General features: G+C 38.3%; 1 protein-coding gene across 9 annotated transcripts in view; it reads right to left on the bottom strand.

The window, feature by feature from the left end:
• Window positions 1-21,423, bottom strand: part of NBAS (NBAS subunit of NRZ tethering complex) — a 339,915-nt gene that overhangs the window by 195,018 nt on the left and 123,474 nt on the right. For all 9 annotated transcript variants that reach the window (XR_004521674.2, XR_012325807.1, XM_033837994.2 and 6 more), the window contains 3 exons: window positions 15,181-15,334; window positions 3,716-3,901; window positions 2,240-2,413 (listed from right to left, as the gene is read on the bottom strand). Coding sequence is in view for 7 of the 9 variants with exons in the window: in XM_033837994.2 (XP_033693885.1) it covers window positions 2,240-2,413; window positions 3,716-3,901; window positions 15,181-15,334 (514 nt within the window). In the remaining 2 variants the exon portion in view is untranslated. The remainder of the gene's footprint in view (window positions 1-2,239; window positions 2,414-3,715; window positions 3,902-15,180; window positions 15,335-21,423) is intronic.

Raw genomic sequence — 21,423 nt, 5'->3', positions numbered from 1 at the left:
AAATCACGGCTCCCTTTAGAGCACTAAAAATACCTTGTGCATGATTCATGGCAGATCCAAGGTAAATTCTTTTCGCGAACAGTCAAGGAAAATAAAATAAAAACAATGCTCCAAGGACAATCCTAGCACAGCAAATAAATGTAACCAAGTGATCTAAAGCATCATAATGAACCCAGAGTCAATCATTCACTCCTTCATTTGCCCTGCCCAAGCGCACTGAGCACTTGCTCGCTACAAGGCACCGCGCTAGTCCCTGGCAGTACAGACACCAGAGACAGAGCGGACAGACCCAGGAAACAAAGAGAGGGAGAGACAAACTTGAACAAGCAATGACAGCACAGTGAGAGATGCATTATTCTAGAGGCAGCTACAAGGCCCACCCTAGCACAGATAAGTCCCCAGAGGTTTCACAGCAGAGGGAGTCTTGGACAGCAGGATCCTGAAGGGTAGGCAGGTATTTGTTAAATGAAGGAAAGGGGTCTGATTATCACAAGCAAAGGAAATAGCCTCACAGAACACAAAAAGGCATGAAAGAACCTGATAGGGTCAAGAGGTGAAAAGTTAGTGTGGGTAAACCAGTGCATTCATGAAGGGAAATGAGGCTGAAGAGGTAGACTAGAAGCAGACCACAAAGAACCTTCCACGCCAACATTTACCCTGCAGGCAATGGGAGGCCACCAGAGATTTTCTGTAGACCATGACATGATCAAATTTGTGCTGTGGAAAGATAACATCGATAGAAAAGGAGAGGGTGGATTGGAAAGGAAGAGCCCAGCAACACCATTATTCTCTGCTTTGATTTTGACATATTTCAAGAAAGGCAAATGGCTATATATTTTATTCAAAAGGCACATGATAAATTACCGAGTAAAAACAACAAAAAGCTGACTATATACAAAGGATTTACAAGACTCTGTAAGGAAGAAGGATCACAAACAAGATTACTCGAAGAATTTAAAGTCACTTCTTTCTTCCTCATAAAACATTCATATTCAACCCATCCTGCTTCTCACATAGCATTCTGCTGTCATAAGCAGCCCGCCCTCGGCTCATAGTAAACCACGCCAAATTTAAAATCAGAATACTAAGTGGAAACTGCTTATGAGAAGATGGAAAACTTTAAATAGCCAATGAACAGAGATATTTCTGACAGACAGCCCTTCCAGAAACCAAAAAATGTGTGAGATTAACTAAGCAATGCTTTCCTTTTCAGCTTGATTATAATGGTCTATGACCATATACCTTAGAGGACATCAAATTGCTAACAAAGGCTAGTACAAGGAGTACTTTCAATTAGAATTTAGGATTAGAAGGGGCCTTCAATGCTTCTGCTTGAATCCCAACCTAATGCTTTACCTCTCACTACAAAGTCAGTGCCTCGAGTGACTACGCCACTCTGCTTGAGTCCCCTCCAATGGAAAGGGAGCCACTATCCCTTGAAACAGTATATTTGATTTATGGTTAAATTAAGAGGTTATTTACATTTCAAAAGTAACCTGGACTTAACAAAACGATTTATCACCAGTAAATCTGAACAACTATTTGATTTCTATAAAAAAGACAGATAGATAGATAGATGATAGAAGATAGACAGATAGATAGGTCAGTCTTCAGCAAATGTAAGAGTTATTAAGAATAATTATAAGATCTCCTTATGGGATCCTAAAAATTTTAACAAATATTTTGAAGGTCCTCCAGGGTAGAAGTCTTTTCTTCTTCTACTGGTGTTACAGTAAAGCATAATGGTTAAGAACACAGCTGGGAAACTAGAAAACCTATGTTTGAACCCAAGGTTCCACTCCTTACTGTGACCCCGGGCAATTGCCTAACCACTCTGTATCACGATTTTCTTTTCCTGTAACAGTAATATAATCAAAATATCTACATCATAGGATTGTTACAAGGATTAAATGAGTTAACACTTGTAAAGTGCCTACGTATAGTAAGAATTCAATACCTTTCAATTATTAGTCTTTTTGGTATTGCCAGTTTCCACAAGGTAGTAAAGAGTCAACAAACTTTGGAGTAAATCAATCAAGGTAAACATAATCTTAAAAACTTCCAAAAAATTTTTGGACTAAACTGCTAAAACATTTTTAAAGAATAAAATGATAACTACTTCTTCTGTTTAAAGAGAAATTACTTGCAAAGCCTAGTATTAAAAAATTTGTAAATAGAACCTAATTCTGTAGGGAAAAAAGTACAGAGATTTTTTTAAGATGTTAAAGTTTCTACTTACATCAGGCTTGGAATGCTGAAATATCTTCAGGGGAAATTTTAAGTCTCCTTTAGCTAAAGTTACTAAATATTCCTTTAATAGCTCATTAGCCACACCAGGAGACTGTTTCTCACAACGATGAAGAAAGGGAACCATCCACTGGTAGGCACTTGTCACATAATTGTCCTCAGAACACTGAAAATGTAATTCACCAAAACAAACACACGTTAAATTAAATACCTGATAATAACAGACAAGTTAAAGCTCAAGGATAATCAGACTCTGTGTGAAACAAGGAAAGCCCAACACTTTCTAAAACATACTCCAATTCACGCCTCACAAGGAGACTCACCTTCTGCCTGGGGTTGGTAGAGCCAACAGCAGCAAGAGCACTGTGATCCATCTCTTTAGCACCATGACCACCCTAGTACCATGGTACATGCTACTAGGTCGTGACAGCCTAAGCCCAGCTCTGTAAGACAAACACGCTGCTGCTACTATTACTCCTACTGCTGCTCAGTCCTGAGGTCTTCCAGAGCAAAGAGAGATTCTACCTCAAAAGTGTATGTATGTGTATGTGTAAAAAGAGTTAGCGGGTGGGGGCGGGGGTGGGATAGGCCGACAGAAAATGTGAAAGGGAAAAGAACAGAGAGAGATCCGCATAAAGAAGCTCTAGAAAGGAGTCACTTGAGAAATCCCAGATTCTCTTCCACACTTTTCCTCTTCTTCTGTTTGTTTTACCCCTTCACATCCACCTTCATGAAACTCCAAATGACACACATAATCTTACTCATTATCCCTGAAATTATACAATCCTTTCTCGTCTTTATCCCAGGAGATACACCTGAATCTCTTAAGAGGCATCTTGCATGTAACACAACTCAATTTTCACTGGGTGGATCATAGGGAAAAGAAATTAGTAAGAGAAAAGGAAGGTGGGGACAGAGGGAAAGAGAAAAGGGGGATTGATAAGAGAAAAAAAGATGGTGAGAGGCATGAGAAAGAGAGGAAAAGTGGGCTCAGCAGAAATCAGTTCCTAACTTTGGAGACTGTACTCCCCGCCCCCAAAAAAAATCTACGAATGGCCGGGCAAATTCTCCTTCACATACAAACCCTGAAGCCAAGATGTTTTCTTCATACAACCACCCAGCCAATCATCTGAATATACAAGTAGTTGGGAATTTTAACAAAGTGAGGATTAGAAACATGATTATGAGAATGACAGCTAATTTAAATATGCCTCGCTAGAAGGGGGAAAGAAAGTCATGTACAGATAACTATGGATGAAGGGCAAAGAAGGTACAAAACCAGCCAAAGTGGTTCTGGATGGCTTCAGTAATTTATTCATAAAACTTGATTTTTTTTTTTAAGTCAAGAAACCTTCCTTTATTGACTAAGTTCTCTGGTTTGAAGGACACTACATCTTTGGCTTTGAGACACATATTAATCAAAGTACATATAGAATAGTTAAAAAGAAAGTTTTAAAATAAAACCTACACTATTCATCAGTAATCTTAGTTTTTCAATGTCTTTCATCTGCTGGAGTTCTTTCAAGGTTAGGGTTAAATCACACCCTGCTTCATAAACCAATGCTTCCAGAGTAACCAAATTATCACAGAGAACCAGCAAACCAGGAATATTCCGCTCCATTCCAAGTCGAATAAGTGACAATGCACAGTCAACCTAAAATGGAAAGGCAACAGTAAGTCTCTGAGTATTATATCTTTCTTTTCGATATATTCTAAAGTAAAAGCCTCTAGTATAGAATCTAGCAATAATCCTTATAATCATTTTACATAAAACTGTATTACTACATACTTTTTTATTCAGTACAAAAACATCAGACTTCTTTATGAAATATATTAGCACCAAACTGTCCCAAAAGAATCAAATAATCATCAAGAAATACTGAAAATAAAAATAAAAGAAAGACAACCATCTTCAATTTGTAGAGCATTACAGTTTACTGAGCTGTTTACATATATTTGTCTATTTAATTCTCAGAACATTAACAAGCAGGAAAAAAATAAAAATAAAAAAACATAGCTAGGTAGTGATAATGTCAAATTAACCTATTTTCACTATACCACTCTGCCCCAAAAAGAATGCTTAGCTTCCATAGTCCTGTACAGTACCTCTCCTTCCACAAGTCCTCCCTATAGATGACATTCAATAAACTCTTGCTGAACGATTAACTGATTAATTCAACCTTCTCTGTCCCAATTCAACTACTTAGACCTCCCTTACAACAAAACAAAGAATAATCTTTCTGCAGATGCTCAATACACAGCAATTTCACTCCCATCACTTGATCAGGTTTATAAAATGGACATATTCTGATTGAAAGCAGAATCATCTAATGTGGCCTTAACCCCCAGCGCCTTATACTTCTCCTTACTTGCTCCCTTACTCCTAGAAAAGCAATTATTTATTGAGAACCTACTATGAACTGAACACCATTCTAAGTGTCAGGAATACAAAACTGAATAAGATGAGGTCTCTTCCTTCAAAGATGTCTCCATCTTGTAGGGAAACACAATCTGGTAAATTAATGATTGAAGTGGAGTGAGGGTGCCTGGGATCTCAAAGAAGAGGGCAAGGAGCCCAACCGGAGAGTCACAAAGTCTCCCAGAGGGGAGAACACTTAAAATGGGTTTTAAAGCATCAGTGGATATTAGTAAGTAAAGAAAGAAGAAGCGCAGGAGAACAGCATGGAAGGCAGAGATGCATGAATGTTAGGAAGTACGATTAGTTCCATAAACTGAAAAGAAGGTATGAAGTGAAGTGATGAAAAACGAGGCTAGAGTAGCAGAGAAGGGCCAGATAAAAAAAAACATTGTTTGCTGAGCTAAGGAATTTGCAGTTTACCCCAAAATGCAAATTTAAAGGATTTTCGGCTGAGGCATGTCATAATAGACTTACACTTTGGAAAGAATACTCAGTATTTATTGAATGAATGACAAATGAAATATGAATGGACTGGAAATGGACTGGGCTGAAAGTAAGCAGACTAGTTAGGAGAACTGCAATTACTAATACCAGAAGACTCTCTACTAGTGACAAGAATAGCCCCCTGGGGGGACAGCAATATTTAAGGGACAAGCCAAAGACTCTGAGCCACACTGCGGAGAGGAACATGAACAACTAAGACAAAGACAATGAAGAAAGCGAAATGACATCACAGAAGCCTAAGGAGAAGAGATTGCAGGGAAAAGGAAGCAGTAGTGTCAAAGGACTAAGTTGTTCAACACCAAATGAAGGCGATCTGACATTAAAAGGCGAGCAGGGAGCCTTACTGATGGAGTTTCCGTGGAGTGACAAGGAGTAGCCAGACACCAGGGAAACGAGGAGTAAACAAACACTGAGGAAGTGATTGCAAAGGGCAGAGTGGCTACCTCTGAGCTGAGCTGCGATGGAAAGAAGACAGATAAAACGGAAGCTAGGGAGAAAATGGCTCTAATTTATATATAAATATAAGTCTCTGAGTATATACATGTGTATATATATACACGTGTATATATATATATATATATATATATATATATACACTCCTATTTCATGTATATATATATACGTGTGTGTGTGTGTGTGTGTATATATATATATATATGAAATAGGAGTGATTTGAACTTTTTACGTCCAAAAAAAGGCAGGGGGGTAATAGACCAGAGGTTGAAGATACAGGAGAGAGAGAAAAAATGACTGCTAGAACAATCCCGAGCAGGGGGCGGTGTGGAATCCAGGATACGGGTAAAGAAAGAAGTTCAGGAGAATGCAAGAGAGACCTCTTCCTGTGGGAAAACTGGAAAGAGTAGGGCAAATGGAAGTGATTTCTCAACTTTCACCATGAAATACAAAGCAAAATCACTGCTGAGAATGATGAAGGAAGCATTGGTGCGAGGAAAGGAGGAAACGGGGAGAGGAAACAGTCACGCAGCACAAAGAAAAAATGCCAAGCGATATCACAGATCCACCCAAAGCCCTTCCAGGACTCAGAGATTAACAGGTGAAGAGGTGAAAAAGGAAGAACTGCATGTTCAGTTGAAAAGAGTGGCGCAAATAAAAATAAGGGAGGAAACTACAGGTAGAGAAGGCATGAGGCAAAAGGGAAGGGATCCGGCAATACCTCAACAAAAGGACAATTAATGTCGGAAAAGCCACATCTACTTGTATACCAAGTTCTTAAAAACTCAGAAAATCTCAGAAAGTATGAAGAAACTCGACATGTAAAGCACAACTTTGTGCAATAGTCTGAACACATAGTACATTAGCAATTTGTAACACACTCAACCAATTTTGCGATCCAGATCTGTGTTTCTAATACCAACTTTGACGTTGTTGCTTTCCAAAATAACCACTGAAGTAAAAATGTTTGAAAATCAAATTACTGACACCTTAAAGTAGGTTCTGTTAACAACTTACAGAATTATACCATATACCCCAAGCCCCCAACAGATAAATTTCACCACTATATGTACACATTTTCCTAAACCAACAAACAAGATTTCCAAAAGCCATTTGTAGGCGCTAAGGAAGAAGTAGCACTACATCAGTTTAACCTGTAAAAATGAAAAAGATAAAACTATGCCAGATACCACTTTGATTATAGCATAAGCCACATGAAACGTCAATACATAAAATGAAGCTAAAGAACAATACCCCTATTATAAGTGTTTTTAAATAAATCAAAGAGATGAAAGAGTATACAGCCAACTAAATAAAGCATCCCCAAATCACTTTCCTTTCTTTATAATTATTCATTTTTTTAACTTCTTATTTTATATTGGGGTACAGCTGATTAACAATTTTGTAATAGTTTCAGGTGCACAGCAAATCTTTATAATTATTCTTGATTACTAAAACAGAAATCAGGATGTCTAGGAATTATAATTAGACTTAAAAAAATCATATTTCAGAAAGTGCTAACTTTGTTTTTGTTTTTAACAGACTTTCTTTTTTAGAGCAGTTTTAGGTTGACAGCAAAAATGAGCAGAAACTACAGAGATTCCCCACATCACCCCGGTCCCCACACATGCACAGCCTCCCCCGTTACCAACATCCCCCAGCAGGGTAGCACCTTTGTTACAATCAGTGAACCTATACTGACACACCATATCACTCAGTGTTCACAGTTTACATTAGGGTTCACAATTGGTGTTTACTTTCTGTGTGTTCGGACCAAAGTAGACTGACAGGTATCCGTCATTATGGTATCACACAGAGTATTTTCACTGCCTTAAAAATTCTCTGTGTTCCATCTATTCATCTCTCTACCACCAACCCCTGGCAATCACTGATCTTTTTACTGTTTCCATCATTTTTCTTTTTCCAGAATGTCACATGATGGGAATCAAACAGTATATAGCCTTCTCAGACTGGTTTCGTTAACTTAGTAATATGCATTTAAGGTTCCTCCACACCTTTTCATGGTTTGATTGCTCATTTCTTTTCTGGAGTTCAGTAATATTCCATTGTGTGGATGTACCACTGTTTATTAATCCATTTGCCCACTGAACGACATCTTGATTCATCAATTGTAACTAACATACCACTCAAATGCAAGATGTTAATAATAGGGATAACTAGTGGGTAGGGCAGAAAGTGAGGGGAATATATGGGAACTCTGTACTTTCTACTCAATTTTTCTATAAACCTAAAGCTCCTCTAAAAATTAAAGTATTAATAAAATAAAGAAAGAAAGAAATGTAAAAAATGATAATTTATTTTACATTCCAGTATAGGCCTTTTTCTTTTTGTTAGTGCTATTTTTTAAAAACCTGAATAAATATTTTGCAACCCAAATTTCAGTCATTAAACACTAAAACTGGTATTGGCAGAAAACGAAACACATAGATCAATAAAGCAGAATTAAAAGTCTAAAAATAAACCCACATATATATGGACAACTAATTTCTGGCAAAGGAGCAAAGAACACACAATGGAGAGAGGACAGTCTCTCCAATAAATGGTGTTGGAAAAACTGGACAGCTACATGCAAAAGAATGAAACTAGACCACTATTTCACATCATGCACAAAAATCAATTCCAAACGGATTAAAGACTTGAGTAAGACCTGAAACTCTAAGACTCCTAGAAGAAAACATAGGCAGTACGCTCTTTGACATCATTCTAGCAATATCTTTCTGGATCTGTCTCCTCAGGCAAGGGAAACAAAAGCAAAAATAAACAAGTGGGACTGTATCAAACTAACAAGCCTCTGCGCAACAAAGGGAACCATCGACAAAATGAAAATACAACCTACCAAATGGAAGAGGATATTTGAAAATCATGTATCTGATAAAGGGTTAATTTCCAAAATATATAAAGAACTCAAACAGATCAACAACACAAAAAACAAATACCCAATTAAAATATAGGCAGAGAAACACAAAACACCCCGAATAGCCAAAGCAATCTTGAGAAAGAAAAACAGAGCTGGAGGAAGCAGGCTCCCGGACTTCAGACTATACTACAAAGTTACAGTAATCAAGACAGTATGGTACTGGCACAAAAACAGAATTATAGATCAATGGAACAGAATAGAAAGTCCAGAGATAGATCCACGCACATATGGTCACCTTATTTTTGATAAAGGAGACAAGAATATACAATGGAGAAAAGACAGCCTCTTCAATAAGTGCTGCTGGGAAAACTGGACAGCTACATATGAAAGAAAGAAATTAGAACACTCCCCAACACCATACACAAAAATAAACTCAAAATGGATTAAAGACCTAAATGTAAGGCCAGACTCTATAAAATTCTTAGAGGAAAACATAGGCAAACACTCTATGACATAAATCACAGCAAGATACTTTCTGACCCACCTCCTAGAGAAATGGAAATAAAACCAAAAATAAACAAATGGGACCTAATGAAACTTAAAAGCTTTTTGCACAGCAAAGGAAACCATAAACAAGACAAAAAGATAACCCTCAGAATGGGAGAAAATATTTGCAAATGAAGCAACTTACAAAGGATTAATCTCCAAAATTTACAAGCAGCTCATGCAGCTCCATATCAAAAAAACAAACAACCCAAGCCAAAAATGGGCAGAAGACCTAAATAGACATTTCTCCAAAGAAGATATACAGATGGCCAAGAAACACATGAAAGGATGCTCAACATCACTAATCATTCGAGAAATGCAAATCAAAACTACAGTGAGGTATCACCTCACACCAGTCAGAATGGCCATCATCAAAAAATCTACAAACAACAAATGCTGGAGAGGGTGTGCAGAAAAGGGAACCCTCCTGCACTGTTGGTGGGAATGTAAATTGATACAGCCACTATGGAGAACAGTATGGAGGGTCCTTAAAAAACTAAAAATAGAACTACCATACGACCCAGCAATCCCACTACTGGGCATATACCCTGAGAAAACCATAATTCAAAAAGAGTCATGTACCACAATGTTCATTGCAGCTCTATTTACAATAGCCAGGACATGGAAGCGACCTAAGTGTCCATCAACAGATGAATGGATAAAGAAGATGTGGCACATATATACAATGGGATATTACTCAGCCATAAAAAGAAACGAAATTGAGTTATTTGTAGTGAGGTGGATGGACCTAGAGTCTGTCATACAGAATAAAGTAAGTCAGAAAGAGAAAAACAAATACCATATGCTAACACATATATATGACATCTAAAACAAAAACAAAACAAAAAATGGTTCTGAAGAACCTAGGCACAGGACAGGAATAAAGACACAGACGTAGGGAATGGACTTGAGGACACGGGGAGGGGGAAGGGTAAGCTGGGACGAAGTGAGAGAGTGGCATGGACATATATACACTACCAAATGTAAAACAGATAGCTAGTGGGAATCAGCCACACAGCACAGGGAGATTAGCTCGGTGCTTTGTGACCACCTAGAGGGGTGGGATATGGAGGGAGGGTGGGATATGGAGGGAGGGTGGGAGGGAAACGCAAGAGGGAGAAGATATGGGGATATATGTATATAAATAGCTGATTAATTTTGTTATAAAGCAGAAACTAACACACCATTGTAAAGCAATTATACTCCAATAAAGATATTAAAAAAAAAAAAGAAACTAGAAATCCTATACAGCTTCAGAGTTGTTGTCAGTGAGGAATTTCAGAAATGCATTTTGCTTTTTTCATATGTCCTATGGTCATAAAACAATTCCTAGGGGCTTATGGGCTTCCATTTGCTGATTCCAATGCTTAATGTATTGTGTGAGGCAACATAGCTATTCTAGATTTTTTTCAGAGCAGGGGATGCAAAGTTTTCTAAAGAGCCAGACAGTGAATATTTTAGACTTATGAGCCCTGTCACACTTGTTCAACTCTGCCACTGTAACAGAAAATCAACACAGGCCATACTTAAATGAATGGGTGTGGCTGTGTTACAGTAAAACCGTACTAACAAAAGGAAGCACTGACAAACCTTGCTTTTGATTATGATTGAGGCGGTTTTTTTTCTTTGTGCTATGCTGACTACCCAGGTTCCGTTGAGTAAAGTGATTTCTGAACTGCTCCCACTTATTTTTCCTTCTTAAGAATCAGATAAGGACAGGAGGATCTCAAATACTATTGTGCAGTAGGTTATCTTTTTATCACTTACTTTCACGCTTGAGTAACCTGAAGCTAGTGTGGTAAAGGTACTCCTAGATTCTAAGCATGTATCTCTGTCTTCAAAGCTCATGTTCTTTCCTTCGGGCATGTGAAAATTTTGGGGAGGCTTCTACAATCTGTCTTTTTGCTCTTGGAGTTTCTGCAACTGCAGATAACCTATCTGATGGTCCCTTGCTACATTCTGGCCTTAGGTCAACTCATTTCTATGAAGAAGTTAACAAGTGATATCATTTGGTGATACACATGTGAGTATGTCCTCTTATTAAAAGGAGACTCCCAAAACTGAAATGTCTTGAACAGACAGAGAAGTACATTTCTAATTGTATACTGAATATACCATGTTAAAAAGTAGACAAGAGATTTTAGGAAAAGGCTACCTATCTAATCACACTTTGTATGTCTTCTTTATCTACTCACAAGGCAAAGTTTGAAAGTATCATTCTTCTCTTTTCCCTCTGTCATATTTGAGTTCCTGGAATTGGCAAAAGGTAACCATGAGTGCCTGAGGCAGCTTCCTCCCAATGTGCCCTACGTGTTCTGCCACTGTCTCCACTGCCTTTGGAAACTGGAGGTGACTCAGCACTGAAGAATCTTACTGACTCTTTGCATGACTTTGGCATAAGAAAAAGTGCACATTCCTCTGTCTACCCCTAGTTGAGCTTATGAACAGGGACTCTGGATCCAGTCTACCTGGGTTCAAATCCTAGCACCCTTACATGCTAGGTCTGTGACCCTGAATGACTTTTTCTTTTTTCAACATTTTCATGCCTCAGTGTGAGTATATATGATGGGAATAGGAAAGCACTAATCTCCTAGGGTGACAAGGATTAAAGGAAATCACATATGTAAAGTACCTATAACAGTGCACGACAGGATGTGAGCACCGCATGGAATATTAGTTGCTATCATAATCATTATCATCAACACCTCTTTTCAAAACTTCTCCATAAATGCTTTCGCCTGTTATTTGTCAGATTATCTGTCCTTTCCTTAGTCTTCTACCAACATTTCTCTTTGTATCTTTATTAAAGAACTTAAAAAGTTATGTTTAATAGTATATGACTTGAATGCTTGCCACTCCCATAAAATTCAGTGTCTTAGGACAGAAGTCATAATGCTCTCTTCCTCATCTCTTTTATCACAGGGCCTTAGAATGATGTTTTCTCATATACTGTACATCAGCTAAGTGTGAAATAAATAAGAATGCAGGAACCCTCTTGCACTGTTGGTGGGAATGTAAATTGATACAGCCACTATGGAGAACAGTATGGAGGTTCCTTAAAAAGCTAAAAATAGAATTACCATATGACCCAGCAATCCCACTACTGGGCATATACCCAGAGAAAAACATAATTCAGAAAGACACATGCACCCCAATGTTCACTGCAGCAATATTTACAATAGCCAGGTCATGGAAGCAACCTAAATGCCCGTCAACAGATGAATGGATAAAGATGTAGTACATAAATACAATGGAATATTACTCAGCCATAAAAAGGAATGAAATCAGGTCATTTGTAGAGACGTGGATGGATCTAGAGACTGTCATACAGAATGAAGTAAGTCAGAAAGAGAAAAACAAATATCATATATTAATGCATATATATGGAACCTAGAAAAATGGTACAGATGAACCAGTCTGCAGGGCAGAAATAGAGACACAGATGTAGAGAACAAACGTATGGACACCAAGCGGGGGAAAGTGGCGGGGGAGGTGGGGGTGGGATGAATTGGGAGATTGGGGTTGACATATATATACACTAATATGTATAAAATAGATAAGTAGTAAGAACCTGCTGTATAAAAAAAATGAAATTCAAAAATTCAAAAAATAAAAAATACAGGCAGAGGAGCTGAATAGACATTTTTCCAAAGAAGACATACAAAGGGCCAACAGGCATATGAAAAGATGTCCAATATCACTAATAATTAGGAAAATGCAAATCAAAACCACAATGAGATATCACCTCTTGCTCGTTACAATGGCTACTATCAAAAAGGCAAGAAATAACAAGTGTTGTATCTAGAAGTTCAGCTAAAAACCACAAAGTGCTCAGACAAAACTGATCCAAACAGAATCCCTTCTCTTGTTAGCCAGAGACAATAGTAAACTACATGTGTTTGTAACCGCCTATAAATCAAATGATGCCATCGATCTTAAGAGATGTCTGCTACACAGTACACAACCCACATGTGCCTGTACAAACTACCAAAAATGTACCTCTTTGACTCACTTAAGAGCTTTCTTCATCAATTATTTACAGGTGAGTTTCTCCTGAATCAGCGAAGTAATAAATAATGCCTTTGCTTAACCTGACAGATATGAACTGGTCATTTCCAGATGTGTGATACTGGTCTCAGACTACAGTTCTCAATGGGAGCAGAACTGTCCACCAGGAGGCGCTCCAAAAATCGGAGGAAGCATTTCTGTCTTTCCCAAGTATTAGTGGAACTTACTAACATTCAAGGGTGGAAGCCAGGGATGACAGACATTCCACAGTGTGCAAGGCAGTCCCACACAACCACCTTGTCCTAATCCCTGCCTACCTTCAAATACCCTGAAAAAAATATTTACCATGAGTTGTTCACATCCCAGACAGCAATCTGTAGTGTTTAATTCAATAAACCTCAATCTGTCTGCAATGTCAGCTATCTTGTTCAAAGTGATTTCTCACTGACTTTAGTCACTTTTTTAGTGTACTCATGACCATGCGTTTACATATTTTATTTATCCCATATACCATAGTTAAGTCATTATATTAATTTTTTGGAAATTATTTCTGTAAATATGGTATGCCCATGATTTTCACATCAGGATAATAAGGAAGTATTACAAAATATTTACTACAGAAAAAATACAATGGGTCTGAGAATTGAGATCCACTCTTTTGGATTAATTTATCTGGCTTTCAGTCATTAAGATTTGTGTAATTGTCCATTTTTATATGGACTCTATAAGAAATACTATGCAGAGACCTGTATTTTGTCTGGCTCTGTTACTATGTGTCCCTGAGCAAGCTGTTCACTTTCTTTTCTGTGGACCTTAGTTTGTCTATCTATAACATAGAGAATTAGACTGGATCCCCTCCAGAGATTCTTTTCATTCTGGTATCTTAGAATTCTAAACATTTTCAAATGTCCTTAGCCATCTTCAAAAACCTGAAAAGTCAATTATAAATATTCTTGGCCATCCTCTGAAAAGTTTGATCTATAATATTCCCATCAGCTCCAGCAAATAATTTGTCAATTCTATGAATACTAAAAATAGAAATTAGATTAAGCAGAAATTCAAGAAGGCTATCAAATGCAGACACAGGGCTGTGCCAGATACACTAGGCAGAAATTTAAACAAGGGGGTTTATTCCTTCCTGCAATACAGCTGTTCATCAGACTTTCTGAAATCACCCTTCCTGACAAATGAAAAACTGATTGTCGGACAGGAAGCCCAAAGCCAAAACTGCAAGTAGAATGAAAAAGACACCCACTGGCCGGACCCTGAATGAGATTTCAGACAAGATAGGGCGTGTTCAGGGTGGTATAGCCATAGACCTGAATGAGATTTCAAAGGCCATTCTGCCATTCTTTGCTCCGAATTGCCAACTTCTGTTCTCTAGGATGAAGACAACTTTTGCTTACATTTGCAGAGAACTCAATTGGAAGAATTTTTAATGTTCTGTCCTGTATATTTTATTTTTTATCACTGACTCCAGTGTAAGAACTTACCCCCTGAAAAAACCAAAGTACAGAAAAGGTAGGTAGCAGGTCCAGAGTCACCAGGTCTATTAGCAGAGGAGTCCAGATTCCTATTTAGATCTCCTAAGCTACAATACAACCCTCATCTCTCTCTTCTACACCCCCCTCTGATGAAGCTGTTACACATCTCAGTAAAGGCACATGGGAACTGAGGGAAATTAGGCTTGGACTTCAGGAAAGTGTTAGAAACAGACCCTCAAACAGGGTTCCTGGAAAGCAAAATAACAATCCACTGCATTCATGCAATGTAACAGGGGACTAATCAAGCATTTCTATGTTGATACAATCTTTTGACTTAAAATGGTATTAAGCCTGTTAAGCATGTATGTAACATCTGGATCAGTATGTACATATTTTGTAGCTTACATTTTAAAGAAAGATTTTGAACAGCTTTTGTTATATGTATTTGCTCTTTAGGAATCCAAAAAAAAAAAAAAAAACCACAAACGCTTCTGAAGCAAAGAATAAATGAATGAAAGTAATAAAAAATTTTCATTTCATCCCTTGCAAACTAGTAATATATACAGGATCCCTGGCACTGCTGTCAGCAGCCAAAACATGCACTGAATGCTAAGGATCTGACACAGCACTGCCGGCCTCACCTGCAGAGCATAATGCTCTATTTCCTCCGCTCTGCTCTGATACCAGTCCATAACCTTCTCTACTGTAAGCTGGGATGTCCTGTACCTCAGCAACTCAGGCTGTGCAGCGTACAAGAACTCACTTTCATCTGGGAGACTCGGCTCAATCACCATTCTGCAAAGCACAAAAAGAACAATTAATAACTGACTGAAATGCTAGGGGAAATTATAATTTTGTGAAAGACAGAGAGGGAGACAGAGACAGAGATGTGGAGAGAGCAGTTACTGAGACTGGCAGTATGTATGTACGTATGCGTGGGTGGGTGTGTTTGTGTGTGTTTTCCTATATGTATCTGCACACTTACAAGATAAATGGGAAATTTGGGGGATGCTTAATTTAGTTTCCTATTAGTTTTCACAATTTAAAAAAATCAGAATAGACAATAAATCAAAAAAACTATGCCACAAATCAATCAAATAAGTATTAAATAAAATCAGAATCACCCAGGGTAGCTTTAAAATGCACATGGCTGGGTAACTGCCACAGGTCTACTAAGTCACAATGACCTGTGATGCCAGCCAGGCCTAGTTTAGTAAAAAACACCCCCAGGTGATTCTGATCCAAATATAAATTAAGAAGTCTTGTTTTCCACATTCATAAAAATAAGAGGAAATATGCCTTATTTTTGTTGATAATATAACTTCAGTAGGTATCAGCAACATAGTAATGCACTGCAATTTGCAAAATAAGGAACTACTCTATACTACGTGCCATCAGGAGTGAAAAAGAAACGACATCAAGAGGAAGATACCCGGGGAAAACCTCACAGGGATCACAAATTATGAGGAGTTTTTACGAGGACAATCCTGGCCAATTGCCTTCAATGGTTAAGAACTAAAAAAATAAATCAATAAGTAAAAAGAAATAAAAATTAACTTAATGTAAGATATTTCAGATAGAAATGGGGGAAAGACCGTGTTCCCTTAGGGATATTCATTCATCTAAAGTAAGTCAGTAAAGGACAAGTGGTATAATTATTACTATTACAAGGCAATGGGCTTCAGTCAGAACTGAGGTGCAATTCCTTCACTGAAAGCTGTGAAACCTTGCATAAATTAGTTAAAACTCATCTAAGATTCATTTTGCTCATATCAAAAATGGGAATAATACCATGCAAGAATATTCAAAATAATATAGATAAAGTACGCAGAGAATGCTGTCTGGCCCGGAGCAGGTACTTAATTTTTACTTACAGGTATTACTTCCATTGGAATTACTAGCAGTTATAATATATGACCAGACTCAAAGCTGACAAATATTTGGGTGTTTAATCAACATGACTTAGACAACCTACTGTGCTTACAACTGGTAGTCCTTTACTTAACTAGACTCACAACCGTCATTAACATTCTGACCACAGTGATTCTTCCCCATCACTGCCACATAAAAGTCACATCCCTTCCCCTGAAATCTTCCCATTTCAGGGAAAAAATACCCATAAGCAACTTTGAGTTCCTTTGATACTTTTTTCAGTCCTTATCTATTTCCCTCTCAGCACTGTTTCACAGAATTTAACCATTTTCTCCTTCTAGAAACATGCTTGTCTTTCGTTCCAGCATGTCATACTGTCGTGCCATACTGTCCAGCTATACAGGTCCCATCTTTCTGGCTGTTCCTTTTCGGTCTTCTTTGCTAGAATATCCTCCTCCAGCTGACCATTAAGTACCAGCTCTTCCAAATTCTCCAGCTCTCCTGTCTTCTCACTATACTCTCTCTAGGTCTCCCCTTCAATGCTACAATATAAACTGACCACCATATTTTTACACCTAACCCAGACTTCACCTGAAAGCTCCAGAATCGTCCTTCTATATGCTCTTAGATGCTTCTCAGGCATTTCAAATGCAACAACATCAAAACTGAATTCACGGGCTTCCCTGGTGGCGCAGTGGTTGAGAGTCCGCCTGCCGATGCAGGGGGAACACGGGTTCGTGCCCCGGTCCGGCAAGATCCCACATGCCGCAGAGCGGCTAGGCCCGTGAGCCATGGCCGCTGAGCCCGCGCGTCCGGAGCCTGTGCTCCACAACGGGAGAGGCCACAACAGTGAGAGGCCCGCATACCGCAAAAACAAACAAACAAACAAACAAAAAAAACAAACGAATTCACGATATCGCGAGGTAATACAGTCTTTTATAAAACAGAAACATGATTATATCATCCCCGTGCCTCCTTTTATAGCTTGTCATCTGCCTTAAAATATTCTAGCCTCACCTTGATTCCAATGTCACTTTTGTCCTGTATACTTCAACAATCCAGGTCTTATTTTCAGTCCTTAAAGGGGACCTCACCTTGAGCCTTTCAAATGGTCTTCCCTCTGCTTAGAACACTCCCTCCCCTCATTTGCCAAACTCACCCTCTGCTAAGCTAAATCCTATTCATCCTTCAATCTCAGATTTCATACCACTTCCCAGGGAAAACCTCCTTGACCTCCACAAAGTTTAGGTCTCCCTGTTATGTGCTACCAGTGGCCCCTGCACTTCTCTTTCAAAACACGCATCACATTGGTAATTTAGAGCAGCAGCACCTTTCCTGCTAGATTATATACTTCATGAGTACAGAGGCTGCATGTTTTTCTTCCTCCAGTATTCTTGAATCTAGCAGAGGACAGAATTAATTACAGTAGACCCTTGAACAACATGGGTTTGAACAGTGTGGGTTCACTCACGTACAGGTTTTTTTTAAAGTAAATACCGTAGTGCTACGCCATCTGTGGGTGGCTGAATCCACGGATGGGGAACCACGGCTATGGAGGGAGGGCCGATTATAAATGACAGGCAAACCTTTGAGTTCACAGAGGGTCGGCACCCCTAACCCCTGCGTTGTTCAAGGGTCAACTGTACATGAAAAGCCCACGAGATATCCTATAACCACCCTTGTAGATAGAGAGTCTGGTGGTTGCCAGACATAGGAGTACAGGGTGGAAGTAATCGTCGGGGGAGGTGGGGGAGGCAATAAAATGAATGGATTAAAAAAAGAAATGCCCTGGGAAAGTTTCTATCATCTTCAAAGGCATCTTTTCTTCTGTCAAACGTTTCCTAGCTTTCCATTTTTATAGGTTTAGGAGTTCCAGGGCAGCAAGTTTTGCTTACAACTCAGCTTGCGGTGCTTGGTCTGAGAAGAAATGCCCTTACTCCTTTCATCTCCTTGTTAGAATCATAAAAAGGCACAGGCTAAGGAGAACTGGGAAGCATCAGGTGAAGGAACAGGGCTACTTTGTCAAAAGCACCATCTTAAACTGAGAGAACTGTGGGCAACGGGATCACACACCTTCCCTCCGCCATATCCACTGGCATCAACCTCCCACCTTCTCCAACTTATATCCATCCTCTATCTCTCATTACAACTGGTAACTGTGGACTTCTAGTTAAAGAGGGCTGATACATACCACGCACTAAGCTCCACTTTTTCCTGAAACTCTACTGAAATGACAGTAGACGATTGTTAAAGAGGCGAGGGGGTCACATAAACACTCAAGGAGGAACGGAGTATATGGAGTAAAAAGAAACTAAACCATTATCTTCCACTGAAGCAAGTCCACAGATAATGGCCAGAACTAAAAAATTCAAGGGGTAGCTAAACAATTATGTTACTCAGAGATTGGAGTAAATATCAGAACGATCCTTTAAAAGAAGTGAAAGTAGTTACTCCTGGAGAGCAGGATACAAGGAAGGGGAACAAAGGAGTATGGGTTTTGGTTGTTGCTTTTTTTTTTTAAACAAGATTTGCAGAAACTTTTAAACCTTTAATCTATTTGCAACTATATAAAACTTTAATAAAAATTTTCAAAAAATAATTTTTTAAAAGCAAATAATAGCAAAAACACAGCAGGACATTCAATTGCTGTTACAATAAAAGCCATCAGAGAGAAAAAGGTAACTAAGAGTTACATATTCTATTGACTCAGATATCAAAAGTGAAAGATACAAAATGAAGGGAAACTGCCAACATTAGTGCTAACATGAAGAAAGCTTCCAAATTTCACTTGCAGGAAAGCTTCCAAACTCATTCTATGAGGCCACCATCATCCTGATACAAAAACCAGACAAAGATACCACTAAAAAAGAAAATTACAGGCCAATAACACTGCTGAACTTAGATGCAAAAATCCTCAACAAAATACTAGCAATTCAAATCCAACAATACATTAAAAGGATCATACACCATGATCAAGTGGGATTTACCCCAGGGATGCAAGGATTTTTCAATATCTGCAAATCAATCAGCCTAATACACCACATCAACAAATTGAAGAATAAAAACCATATGATCATCTCAATAGATGCAGAAAAGATTTCTGACAAAATTCAACAACGATTTATAATAAAAACTCTCCAGAAAGCGGGCACAGAGGGAACCTACCTCAACATAATAAAGGCCATATACGACAAACCTACAGCTAGCATCATACTCAATGGTGAAAAGCTGAAAGCATTTCCTCTAAGATCAGGAACAAGACAAGGATGCCCACAATCACTACTTTTATTCAACACAGTTTTGGAAGTCCTAGCTATGACAATGAGAGGAAAAAAGAAATAAAAGGAATCCGAATTGGAAAAGAAGAAGTTAAACTGTCACTGTTTGCAGATGACATGATACTATACATAGAGAATCCTAAAGATGTCACCAGAAAACTGCTAGAGCTCATCAATGAATCTGGTAAAGTTGCAGGCTACAAAATTAATGCACAGAAGTCTCTTGCATTCCTATACACTAACAATGAAAAATCAGAAAGAGAAATTAAGGAAACACTCCCATTTACCACTGCCAACAAAAAGAATAAAATACCTAGGAATAAACCTACCTTAGGGGACAAAAGACCTGTATGCAGAAAACTATAAGACACTGATGAAAGAAATCGAAGAAAACACAAACAGATGGAAAGACATACCATGTTCTTGGATTGGAAGAATAAATATTGTCAAAATGACTATACTACCCAAGGCAATCTACAGATTCACTGCAATTTCTATCAAATTACCAATGGCATTTTTCACAGAACTAGAACAAAAAAATCTTAATATTTGTATGGAGACACAAAATACTCCAAATAGCCAAAGCAATCTTGAGAAAGAAACATGGAGCTGGAGGAATCAGGCTCCCAGACTTCAGACTATACTACAAAGCTATAGTCATCAAAATAGTATGGTACTGGCACAAAAATAGAACTATAGATCACTGGAACATGACAGAAAGCCCAGAAATAAACCTGGGCACCTGTGGTCAATTAATCTACGACAGAGGAGGCAAGACCATACAATGGTGGGCAGTCTCTTCAACAAATGGCGCTGGGAAAACTGGACGGCTACATGTAAAAAAAATGAAATTAGATCATTCTTTAACACCATACACAAAAATAAGCTCAAAAGTGGATTAAAGATCTAAACGTGAGACCAGACAGTATAAAACTCCCAGAGGAAAACACAGGCAGAACACTCTCTGCCATAAATCGTAGCAATACAATATCTTTTCTGATCTGTCTCCCAGAGTAATGGAAATAAAAACAAAAATAAACATATGGGACCTAATTAAACTCAAAACCTTTTGCACAGCAAAGGAAACCATAAACAAAATGAAAAGACAACCCACAGGCTGGGAGAAAATATTTGCAAATGATGTGACCGAGAACAGATTAGTCTCCAAAATCTATAAACAGCTCATGTGGCTAAATCTCATCAAAACAAACTACCCAATCAAAAAATGGGCAGAAGATCTAAACAGACATTTTTCCAAGGAAGACATAGAGATGGCCAAGAGGCAAATGAAAAGATGTTCAACATCGCTAACGAGTAGAGAAATGAAAATCAAAACTACAATGATATATCACCTCACACCAGTCAAAATGGCTATCATCAAAAAATCCACAAACAGTAAATGCTGAAGAGGGTGTTGAGAGAAGGGAACCCTCCTACACTGTTGGTGAGAATGTAAATTGGTACAGCCACTATGGAGAACAGTATGGAGGTTCCTTAAAACACTAAAACTAGAGCTACTATATGACCCTGCAATCCCATTCCTGGGCATATATCTGGAGAAAAACATGGTCCAAAAGGATACATGCACCCCAATGTTCACTGCAGCACTGTTTACAATAGCCAAGCCATGGAAGTAACCTAAATGTCCATCGACAGAGGAATGGATAAAGAAGATGTGGTACATATATACAATGGAATATTACTCAGCCATAAAAAAAGAATGAAATAATGCCA

The sequence above is a fragment of the Tursiops truncatus genome, chromosome 14 (assembly GCF_011762595.2).
Source record: "Tursiops truncatus isolate mTurTru1 chromosome 14, mTurTru1.mat.Y, whole genome shotgun sequence".
NCBI classification, from domain to species: domain Eukaryota; kingdom Metazoa; phylum Chordata; class Mammalia; order Artiodactyla; family Delphinidae; genus Tursiops; species Tursiops truncatus.
This window is presented reverse-complemented; position numbering and strand designations above follow the sequence as displayed.